This window comes from Protopterus annectens, chromosome 7.part0 (genome assembly GCF_019279795.1).
Source record: "Protopterus annectens isolate FY-2018-M chromosome 7.part0, PAN1.0, whole genome shotgun sequence".
In the NCBI taxonomy this organism is placed as follows: Eukaryota; Metazoa; Chordata; order Ceratodontiformes; family Protopteridae; genus Protopterus; species Protopterus annectens.
In genome coordinates, this window is record NC_056739.1 from 775628668 (window position 1) to 775640998 (window position 12331).

Sequence of the window (12331 nt, forward strand, 5' to 3'; positions counted from 1 at the left end):
GACATCTAATGTCAGGGGGTAGAGAATTACAGGCTTCAGCAACTGCATAGGAATAAAGAGAATGGCCTGAGCTATGTAAGCAATTGGTAACAGTCAGTATGGTGGTATTGGAAGATCTTAGTTGAAGCGCAGTATTATGGAAGGTGAGCAGACCAGAGAGGGTAGGTATTTTATTTCGTTGGTATAGCAGTTGATGGGTCGAGAAGTTGATTCTATTTTAGTAGGTTAGGGAATTCTAGCCATCTTACTTGTCTTAGGGAGAGGTAATGGTGAGAATGAAACAGCAATGGTTGCAAATTTTGAGATTTTACTGTAGCAGGTAGTTTCAGAAAGTCAGATTTGTTTAGATCAGTTAGAACTGGGGTAGCATATGGTAAGGTGGAGAGTAGATGGGTACAGAGATAATGATTTGGGATTCATGTGTGAGGTAGAGTGAACCTAGTTTTTATGAACTTTGCCAATTGTTAGTGATATATGTTTGTCGAATATTAGGTTTTGGTCAATAGTTACACCTAGTAGCTTGGCTTGAGTTACTGCTGTGATAAGGGTATTGTTGGAGGATGTCTGGATCTCCTTGAAAAGTTGCTTTTGTAAAAGGTAAAAGATGTTTATTCCAAAAGTTTAACATCCACAGAGTTATGTTACATTGCAAGTGCAAAGAACACTTTCACCTAGACAGGCTTCTTCAAGCTTTCGGCTTCAGGTTTTTTGCCTGAAGAAGCCTGTCAAGGTGAAAGTGTTCTTTGCACTTGCAATGTAACATAACGCTGTAGATGTTAAACTTTTGGAATAAACATCTCTTACCTTTTACAAAAGCAACTTTTCAAGGGGATCCACACTGAATCCAGTGAGAAGTGTTGAAGCCTTAGTTTGAAGAAGTCTCCGACTGAGGAGACGAAAGCGCTAACTACTGGCTTTGTGTCCTAATAAATTTGCTTGTTTTATTGTACTGATACAGTATTTATTTTATTTTTAAGTCTTTTGGGTTATTTGTTTGCTGCTGGTTTAGAGGAAAGATGAAAAATAGTAAGGGACCAAGAATAGATTCTTGCAGAACACCTTGTCCCACTGGGAGGAGAAGGAAGAGAGAGTTATGCCATTTAACAGCTTGTTGCTGGAGGGACAGATAATTTTAAAGCCACAGTAGATAGGAGTTATCCAGACTGAGCTCAGAGAGAGTCGGTAGTAATTTGTAGTGAGTTTCCATGTCAAAATCCTTTGACAGGTCTAGGAAGACAACAGATACTAAGTTACCGAGATTTCTTTGTTGGTTGACATGGTCAGTGAAGGGTATAAGGGCAGAGGTGGTACTATTGTTTGGCCGAAATCCATGCTGGGAATTTGCTAGCAGGTTATATTGAAGAAGATGATTCAGTAGTTGAGTGTATACACATTTTTCTAAGATTTTTGATAGGGGTGATAGTATAGCTATGGGCGATAATTACTAAGTTCTGTCAAGCCACCTTTGTGTAGGGGGACAACGTAAGAAATTTTCCACAGAGCGGGTACAGTGTGTTCAGCTATGGATCTACTGATGAGTTTGGAAATAGGGTAGGGATTGCAGAGGCAGCAATCCTGAGGTAATCATCGGGGAGTTTATCAGGTGGGTTTCAATTTGGCAAGGTCTTTACGAATTAGGTTAGTTGGAACTGGTTTAAGAGAGATTTGGGTGTTGGTCTCATGGTGACAGTTTTGTATTTTGGGGGTATTTGTGGTAGTAGTGGGGAAATTGTGAAATAACTTTTGGATGGAGGAAGTGAAATAGTCATTAAACTGGGTGGCAATATCATTGTTATCACCTTGAATGTTAGGGTTTGGGGAGGGGAATCTCAATTTTAGGGAAGTGTTGATGATATGCAAAATGATTTCAAAGATGAAATAATTGCAAACCCAGAATAATTTGGTAAACAGGCCACCTGAGCTGCTAAACCTTAAAAAAAACAAGGATTTCTCTAAGGCCACTTATTTAATTAAAAAAAAAAGTGCTGTTTTTTATTTTGAATCCAAGCAATCATTAATGGTGCAAATGTCCATGAATAAATAAGATCAGATTAATTTTGTTCGACCATTAGCAGAGCAATCAGCCTATACCAACAAAGAGGTAACAATTTTGCCTTTATAACTAAATTAAAGTCCTTTCTTCTGTGTAAAAGATTTGTAATTTCCTTCCAGAAGCCTTTACTATGACCTTCTAAGGATACTTGTGTTTCTTCATAATGCAATTTATATGAATTGTACATTTTAGACAAATTTATATAAATACACTCATCACCTAATAAGTCTGTTGTCAATGAACTTAGCCGCCTATAATCGAAAGAAGGTATAGTGACAAAGTCAAAATGAATGCCATGCTGCACTGGATTCTGGGGATGCTTGACACAACCTCATATTGTACAGGTCATTGGTAAGTATATACTTATCAACACCTGTTCCTTAGCCCTCGGTCAATGCCTCTTCCAAAAAGAATCGGTAAAACAAAAGGCAATCACAAACCAGAATAATAAAAAATGAGAATTTTTTTTATTTAATTTTTTATTGTTCTGGTTTGTGATTACCTTGTGTTTTACCAATTCTTTTTGGAAGAAGTATTGACCGAGGGACAAGGAGAAGGTGTTGATTTGTGGAGGTGTTTTTTTACTTTGTTTTTTTGTAAGTATATACTTATACTACTGAGTACTGTTCTCCTAATTATGCAGATGAAAACAGAATTAGACTGGTAGCATGAATGCATCACAGAATAACAAAACAGTACTGAAAAGAACAGTGGAGGAAGTAGTAACATATGAGTAGGGACCTAAACAGCAGGACACGTTGACACTATAAGAAAGGAAAGAGGTATGGAATCTGGATATAGTGCATTAAAAGGGAGCAAGGTGAGAGTGCCACAGTTGTAAACAAAAGACTGCTGGATAAGGGGAAACAAGTGGCACCTAGAATAGGATTGGCTTAAGGCAGGCTTAAGGAAATACTGCTTCAAAGAGACGGTGGGTGACACTGAACATTTTAAATTAGTCTGTTTGCTGTGGGTTTGGGTTCAGTGATAAATGCAACAAAGATGAGTGAGGGGCTCTTATTTCATAATGTCTAGGTGTAGCACAGGCTGAACAGACCACGAGTTATCTTGGTATGCCTGTATGAATGTACATTCCTTAGGATGGTTTCATTCACCTAGGGGCTGGCAGGATGGGCTTTACTATTGTCCTGCAGCCTTTGTAACTGAATGTGGCTTTATCAGCAGTGGCTGATGCAATGGTGTGCACACTTACTTCTGTCCACTGAGGTGCACTCTGATTTCTGGTGTGCTGGCATCAGAAGAACAAAAAGGGGGTGTCCATTATGTAGATTGTGCTGGCTCCCCACAGGTCTTAGACTTTGCTGACCATGCACTGATAAAGACAGGCAAATGAGGACCAGCTGTGGGGAACCACAAATAAACTCACACAGAAAAACCTGAAAAGGCAACTCCATTGGCAAAGGGGGATGGCAATGTCAGCTCAGCCAGTACACAGGAAGGGGGGAGGGAGATGGGTTTGACTAAAAGAAGGACCTAGATAACTGCTACCATGAGGCTGGCACATAGTGAAGCATGCATGTACTGCTCTTAGCAAACTTCAGTGGAACTGGCTGATGGCTAGGGAGAGGGAGTTAGGCACATAAAACAAAATAGTCCCAACTCTCACAGCAGATGATGAGACCATCGCCAGCACCTGTCCCTTGTCTCTCAAAAAAGTGAATAAGCCAGTAGGCATTCATCCTTGGAAGGACCATATTAGTCAGTAGCCTGTTCAAGATGGAAGCTTGATAGTTATTGTGCGACTGAAGTTCTCAAAGATATGAAAAAAACATGAAATTAATCTTTTGAAATTGTTTAATAAGCCTTGACTTCCAGCATAGGTGTCATGCTGCACTGAAACAAATGCCTGTGAATGTATGTATATATCTTCAGCTATGAGTCATACATGATGTGGGGGATATTCCTGTCACCAGACCAAGCCAAGTAACAAAGCAACTTTACACTGTAGGTTTGTCCACTGGGATGTCAGAAATCTTCCTGAACTGTCTACAATTCTGAACATCCTACAGTGCACCAAACATATCGCTGTCTACAATCCTGAATATGCGACAGTGCACCAAACACACCAAGGTCTACAATCCTGAGTATGTTACAGTACACCAAACATAACATGGTCTACAATCCTGAACATGCTACAGTACACCAAAGGGGGGCTATTGGGGAGGGGACTCCTACAAAACCTTTTTGTTTACTGATGTTAATTTAAAGGAAAATGTATGTCTGGAGCATGTATCACCTATGACCGCTTTACACTGCTTAGGGGAACTTCTGTGTTTCCGAATGTGGTGTAGTCGTGCAATTGGTGCATGTGTTTGTATATTGCATATTGAACCCCAGTTCAGAAAAGTTACCGTGAGGTGTACATGAGGTGTACACCTTGTATTAACAATTTCTGATTCTGAGACAGCCCTACCATGGTGCTGCAAAATGAAGATGTACTGCACTGTGGTAGGCTGCCTTAGTGGCCTTGCTACATGGCAAAGTTGCAGTCTGTTAGAGAGGCATATACTAATTAGCCATATGCTCTCCCTCGAAACTGCCGGTGGGGAGGCAATTATACAGCTGAGCGATTCAGAGACTCACTCATCTATGTAACACACTCAGTCATGGCCATTCAGTGCATGTTCTGGGGCATTTAGTGGTCAGGTACTGTTAGAGCTGTGGGTGTTTGTATATGTGAGGGGCTGCATTTGTGAGTGCATGTATGACTGTGTGGGTCTGCATGGGAGGTCACAGTCAGAGGGTTAGTGAAGGGGTATTTTGTGCATGTGTGTGTGTAACTGAGGTGGGTTGGGATGGTTGTCATACTTCAACACGCTCATAAACTTATGTGCAAAGCCTACAACATTGGGTCAGAGAGCAGGAGATATTAGGGATAACTCTGAAAATGTGGGCAGGGGGAACCACTTACCACCGGGGATAAGTCTAAATATGTAGGTTAGGGGAAATCACTAGCCACAAGAGGCAACTCTAAAGATGTGGGTCAGTAGGGAACCACTAGCCACCAAGAGTAACTATAAGATGTGGGTTGGGGGGAACACTAGACAACTGGGATATTTAATAAAAAAAATGGTGTGGCGAACCACTACATACTAAGGATACTATAAGTAGAGCACCTTACATTGGTCTTCTGTGCCACCAGTATACAACAGCAATATAATGTAAAATAAAATAAGACTTAAAAAATGAAACTACATAAAGGACAAAGGGCAGAAGGCTTTGAACCCTGCACACTTCCCACAAAAGACCTCAGCATTAATGCACTGCACTGTCTTCATAGGAGCAATTGAGAAGTTACTGCAGCAGGGTTCTTTAAACATATAATGATTATCTCAGGAATTATTTAATGCCTGCAACAGTCTGTTATTTACAAGGGAGTGGGACAGGAAACATTAGGTTTATCTCTCAATCTTGTAGTGCAAGAAATCAAGACAAAGCTAAAATTAATGGTGGGACAAAGTTCCTCCTACAAATTAGATAGTCACTATTATAACAGCTGTTGCACTGCCATAGATTTACTGAAGGATATGAAGTGTGACACTGTAATGTCTGGTATTAATGACTGCAACCATCAGTGATTTATGAGGCCAGAAAAAAGGAGAAAATCGGGGTCATTCTCATAACACAGGGACAGGTATGGGTATGCAGTGTGTGTGTGTGTGTGTGTGTGTGTGCGTGTGCGTGTGCGTGTGCGTGTGCGTGTGCGTGTGCGTGTGTGTGTGTGTGTGTGCTTGAATGTGTGCATTGTGTTTGGGAGAGTAAATGATGGGAGGTGTGGGCACCTAACTACTTCAAAGAAGATCTGATTTGCACTCGCAGTCGTTAACAGTGATTCAGAGACATACAGATTAGTGGACGGGTCATTATTCATTGCTGCTAATGTGTCTCTGAGTCCCAAATTGCCACACAGCAGAAACAGGTCCTTTTTAATGAAGCTCTTAATGCGAACAGTAGGGTTCATTCTGAATCCCTAGGATAGTATATATTATTTTCATTGGTGTTTTTCTTTACTTTTTTTTTTTTTTTTTTTTTTGTAGTTGTGCATTGCTATATTCATTAGGTATTATTACAATAATCCTGTGCATACCTCTCAAATGTCCAGAAATTTGCAGAGTGTCCAGATTTTTGCCTAATATTTCTGGTCTGCTCCTAATAAAATTTGTGGTTCTCTATAACAAATCTTTGAGGAATTACTTCAGTAAATGATGACAGATATTTGCGTTTCAGACGTTATATTCTTCTGATACTAGCTAGCTAGCTAGTTGTAACCAGTGCCCAGCATTTTATGTGGGCAAGACCGAAAGAAAATTAAAAAGAAGGGTATACGAACATACACATGATAGTCAGGTAAAAAAAATGAAGGAATGTCTTATATAAACACACTCTAAGTTGTCCCAGAGCAGGGTATCTATTTTTTGTTTTAGAATCTATTCCTTTTGATGTGAGAGGGGTACCGTGGGAGACCAAAATATAATACAGGAAGGTTTACTGGCAGATTTTATTGGAGGCCTATAAACCCCCTGGATTAAATGATATGGTTTATCTAGCCCCAGTACTCAAGTTAAGGGCAGCAAAATTGTAGGAGTGAGATTAAACAAGACAAAATAGAACAAGACATATTGTCATGTCCCCGTTTTAACATTTCTACAATTTTAACTATAATAGTACATAGTAAGTCTGGGGTTTAAGTACCACAAACTACTACATTAAATGGTGCTAATGTTATATGTTATGTATTTTAGGAGGTTTTGTATTTTAATGTTTTTGGCAATTTGGTATGCATTTCCTTTTTAGAAATAATAGAAAATATGATAGAATTTTAAATGGATAACAAGGGGTTAAATAACAGATTTCCTGCTGTTAAATGATTTTCAATATTCTTTGGATGGTTCATTGACCGTGAGTGTTATAAAAATAAGAGGTTATGTTTAGGCTAAATATGCACTGGAAGAAGTCATTACTGACAAAAATGCAGTGTGTTTGTGGCGTTTATATGCCTGTTTTTATTTTTCCGCCTTTGTTTTATCAGTGGTCTTGAAGAGCCTTATTTGGGATTACTAGTTTTGCTTGGCCCTTCCTCTCTATATGCTGTTTACAAAACAAAACCTGTTATTCTAGAAATGTTCTTAGTTTATAAGAGCAGCATTTAAAACCTGTCTTTGATTTTGGCCCCTTGACCCTCCATTATATTTAGCTTTCTCCAGAATTCTTCAACTATGAGGTTGATTGGTATGATCCCATGTACCTGTCTTAGAAAAATAACATGTTTATTTGTATATTTATGGGACATGATGTACAAATGCTGATTTTTTTTCTTTTATGAAAATCTTTTTGTTTGTTTTTTAGTGTCCTCGCTGTGATTCTCCACTTCAGAGAGACGAAAAGCAAAACCTTTGTGTTGAATGCCATATCTGTTCTGAAGGAAGAACTACACCATACCGATTTTGCTATGCCTGTCGGAGGGAATGGTGTGGCCCTAGCACTGCAAGAGACACCTGTGACAAAGAAAACTGCCTTTTTATCTATACCCTTTTATCCTGTCCTATAGTCCTGGACCAGGGCAGTAATGTTTATGGCTGCCCCTCCATCCGTGCCTGCCCTAAATGCTCTGCACTGATTACACACTCCAGTGGATGCAAGTTTATTGGATGCCAGAGCTGCAGTCATCAGTTTTGTTTCATCTGCTTAGACAGTAGTAAACAGTGCAAGGCCAGGGGAGACTTGTACTGGTCATTGGTTTGTGAAAAGGAACCAGCAGGCAGGCAGACATTGACAAAGACATAAATACATTTATAAGGAAAAGCATTCCTGTAGAAATTGCTGACTTACAAATGTGGAACCAGTGATTATCTATTTAACAGCACAGGAAATCTCTACTAACTGTACATAATGTTGCAGCTATGGCTGTAATGCCTTGTTATTATAAGATTAGCAGACTTTAGAATTCAAGTACATGATAACAGGAGGCTTTCTGAAATTATCAGTCACGACTCTCTTTCAGCTGTCAGTTTCAGGTGTTGAAACGAGCCAGTTGACAAGTCATCAGCTACTACTACTACTGGTGCCAGCCTTAGTGTTTTTCTCTACTGTGATATGCTTGCTATGTTGATATTTTATATCATGACACCTTAGTACACCCAGGTACACTAATGATAAATCAGCAGGAATACAGTGTGTTACTTAACAGGTATGTGGCTAAGGGGTCTATATTGGAGCATCGAATATTTAACAGTTCAAATCTCTAAAGGTCGACCCTTAGTGATCGAACTGTTAAAACATCGAATGTTCCGAAAAAATAAAAACAAAAACAAAAAAAAACTAAATGGTGTAGGCAGGGGGACAAGCCCCCCTGCACCCTCCACACCCCTGCTACTTAAATATACCAACTCCGAGACCACGCTACATTGAAGTAAATGGAAATCTCCCCTTACAGAGATTTCTGTTTACCTCTTTGATGTTCCGCAGTTTTGCTATTCTCGTGTCGACAATGTCAGATTCGACATTGTCGGCTTTCGAGAATTTAATATAGACCCATGGCTAAGATTTAGTGTAACTTCACCACATTAGAGAAACTGGCCAGGGAGAGGGAAAAAGAGTAAAAGACTACACTGACAAAAGATGCTGTACTTGATAGGGAGTAAGAACTATAGTGATAGTGAAACAATTCCCTAGAATGTGTTGGAAGAACAGTTATAAAGGGTAGAAAATGCCTAGGCTCCTGTTTCTATTAAAGGTACACCAATGCTCTGACCAGTGACCACATGGAATGTACAACAAAATGAAAGCAGTATCAACAGCACCAGAAGCATAAACTATGCGTTTCTCCAATATCTCACTGCAATATACAGTGTGTACCTGGAATGTGTTTCCATTCATTCAAGGTGAGGGAGTCACTATGGTCACCAGCTACAGCATCATGGAAGGCAGGAGTGCTAGATACTGGCAATACAACTTAACTTACTAAATTCAGACAAAAAAGACTGGAGTTCTGCCTAACATGTCCAATAATAGCAGTAAAATGCACCTGGCACACTTTGCCATCTCTGCAATCACTTTATGAAGAATTCATGTTTTTCTACTAACTACACATTGTTTATTCCATTGACCTATACTTTTCCTATGAAATGTACTTCCTCACACCCAATTTTAAATTAATACCATTTGTTCTAAGACTGTGTCACCTTTTTAGCACCTCTGTATTTTCTTTAAAGTTCTTTTCTTTATCATCCTCACTAAGTTAACAAAGTACTCTAGAGTATAAAATGGAATATTTACCTCTTCGCATCTCGAATCATTACCTCTTGCAATGTGTCTTTTCATCCGATTACGTTTGTGTCTACATTATCAAACTGCTTTTGCTGACTCATCCCAGGAAAATTTATTACCCTAAACCTTTTACCTTATACTGTGTTTTTCAGTTGTACTGTCTGTAGCCACTAAACTGCTATATGCAGTGCTTTTTCCAAATGTATGACCTTGCATTTCTATAAAGTTTCCTCTGCTGTCAGCCCAAGTCATCAGTTTTTTGTTGTTATTTTTTTGTCATCCACAATTCATTTAACTTTGTTCTGTACACCTAACATTATATCTCACAAAGTACATCAAAAGCAACATGTTCCCATAATGATTCCTAATATAAACCATTGAGTATTGATCGTTCCATCAGTACAACACCTACTGCCATTACGGTCGATCTTCTTCCATTTAAACATTTTGTAGTGCATGAAGCAAAAATATTACTCTTCCAAATCAGGAAAAAGACAGACTTGTTAGGCACTTTTCCGACATTAGTAAGGTGCTTAACTAGCTTTTGTTAAGCACCTCTATGCACTGTTAAGCTCTAGCAAGAGACAATGTTAACTTTAATCACGGCTGTTCACAAACTGAGATACAGGCAGAAGCTACGATAGCTTTAAAAGCTGTTAGATATTATGCAGTGCCATACTTTTAAACAAAAAGCACACTCAAAACAAGATTTTTATTTTATGAAAGATTATCACTGCTTCAATATATTTTTACTCATATTTGACATAGTAGTAAGCATGCAGACATCTTAAAATGCAGTTTGTGCTACTGATGTAGTCCATAGCTACCATGCATACCTTTCAAATGTACAGATTTTTGCACAATGTCAAGATTTTTGACTCATATATTTAGTCCATTTTTTCATAAAATTGTGGTTTTCTAGCAAATTAGTAGCAAATCATTAAACACTTAAGTTAGGAAATAATGACAGGCATTTGAGTTTCAGACTTTGTACCCTTCAAAAAGTCATGTTCATGCAAAACCTGTTATTCTATCAACTTTCTAAGTTTGTAAGAGCAATATATAAAAACTGATCCTATTTTTGGGTCTAGGTCTCACTTTTACTTATGGCTTTGTGAAAATGTCTTGCTCTAAGAGGTTGAGAGGTATGCTACCATGTCATGTGATAGCCTACTGAGGGTACTACTGAAAAATGGGCTTGTGCTGTTAAATGGCTTTCTTGTCAAAATTAAATGTAGTCTCAAATACAATAGTACACAAATGTATACATCTACACTGCAAGGACTGAACATGAACAGGGATTCTAGGACATAGGAGCACAGGAACACATCACTTTATACATACAGTCTTTACAAGAATAAACATGTTTACTACAATGTGCCAAGTGTATGTATTATTATCTGGATATGTGTGGATATGGCCTTAATGAACATTGTTTTACCTGAAGTGTATTCAACTATCCCACATAATTCTCACATATGATATTATTACTTAAAATGTTCTTTTACAAATTATACAGTACTTATTACATCTTTACGCTAGTATTTACAGAGACATATATGTATAATTAAGTTCTTTATGTAGTAGCACCATCAAATATGTGAATGTTCAGTTCTATGAAATATGAACCCTGAGGTGTTCTTTGATCATATAATTCGGTAACAAGTGCTTTTGCAAAAATGTGTTAATGCCTTGTGTGACAAAAGGAGATACTGCCAGCCCAGCTAGCTGGAATTTTGTAAATAGTTATATGTCATTGGTGAATATCAAAATGATTTATACAAGATGCTTGTGTTACAAATGTATTAGAACTGTATGTCATGTATATCACACTGCTTGTACAGATGTGTGTGTTGAAAAGCTATTTGCAAAGTGCTGTTTGAAATGTAACTACAGTGTGCCCTGCTGGAAAAGAACAGAAATGTACATGCACTATTGTAACTATTTAAATGTATATATTTTAATAGCGGAAACTGAGATACAGGAAATTAACCTCAGTCTAGTAAATTTTAGAAAAACAACTGACTTTAAATTACTTTATGGCTAGGCCATAAAAGATTGTATCTTTCAGTTTTCAATGCAGCAAAAGACACAATGTCTGTACTAGGAAACCATCTGTATTGTCTTAAGGGTGAATTAATTACTAGTCTTGAAAACATGAAGGAATGCAATTGTTTTATGACTTCTAGCATCTGCCAAAGATCTGAGGAGAAGCCCTTGTCTGTATATTTTTACAGGTAGATGCTAAATATTGCCAGCTTCATCAGTGGTTTGGCCTGGGAACTAGGAGTCAGATGACAAGAAATGATGTAATTCTGCAAACTGTCCCAGCAGTAATATTTTAGATATTAATTTGAGGTCTCTTAGTTAGACAGAGCATTCTGCATTCTGTCTTGGACCTGCCAACAAGTAGAAGATCCATTCACCACATCTGCCTTGCTCTATTAGTAAGTTCTTAGGTTATAGTAATTCTCTTAGATTTAGTCAGGAATATAGTGAAGCTTAGTTTAGGCATTTTTCTTTATTTATTTAAGACTGTCCTGCAATGCTGTTTTAAATATTTCCTGTGATTTTTAAATCTGATGTCACTTAGAATATATATTTAGTATTGTCTTGTTCTCTTATTATTTATTATTTTATTTTATTTTTATTTTATTTTACATTTGTTGACCGGGCTAGTCTAACTGGATGTATGTCCATTTTCAGTAGAGGCCCGGGGAGAAAAGCTCCAATGGAATATTACATTGTTAATACAGAATAGACCATACAAGATTAGAATTTAAAAAAAGTTAGGCAATATATGCAATTTACAACTATGATAGTAGCAAACAAGGAGAAAAATGTCCTAATGTATTTGTACAAAGAAATAATAAAAAAGTATATATATTTTTTTTTTTTTTTTTTTTACCGTGGTAGTAATGTGTATATGAGATAACATTTCACTACATAGATATTAAGAAAAGGAAAGTTATGAGGGTGTAGGGTAAGAAA

General features: G+C 37.8%; 1 protein-coding gene across 4 annotated transcripts in view; it reads left to right on the top strand.

Annotated features, from left to right (window-relative positions):
- LOC122806683 (E3 ubiquitin-protein ligase ARIH2-like) overlaps nt 1–12331 on the top strand; it is a 200915-nt gene that overhangs the window by 178152 nt on the left and 10432 nt on the right. Inside the window, exon 3 of one of the 4 annotated variants that reach the window (XM_044077302.1) lies at nt 7421–8405. The exons of 2 other annotated variants lie outside the window; for them this stretch is intronic. In XM_044077302.1, the coding sequence (XP_043933237.1) occupies nt 7421–7858 (438 nt within the window). In that variant the 3' untranslated portion in view covers nt 7859–8405. Of the gene's footprint in view, nt 1–7420; nt 8406–12331 lie in introns of those variants that run through there. One more of the 4 variants, XR_006365537.1, reaches the window with a different exon arrangement.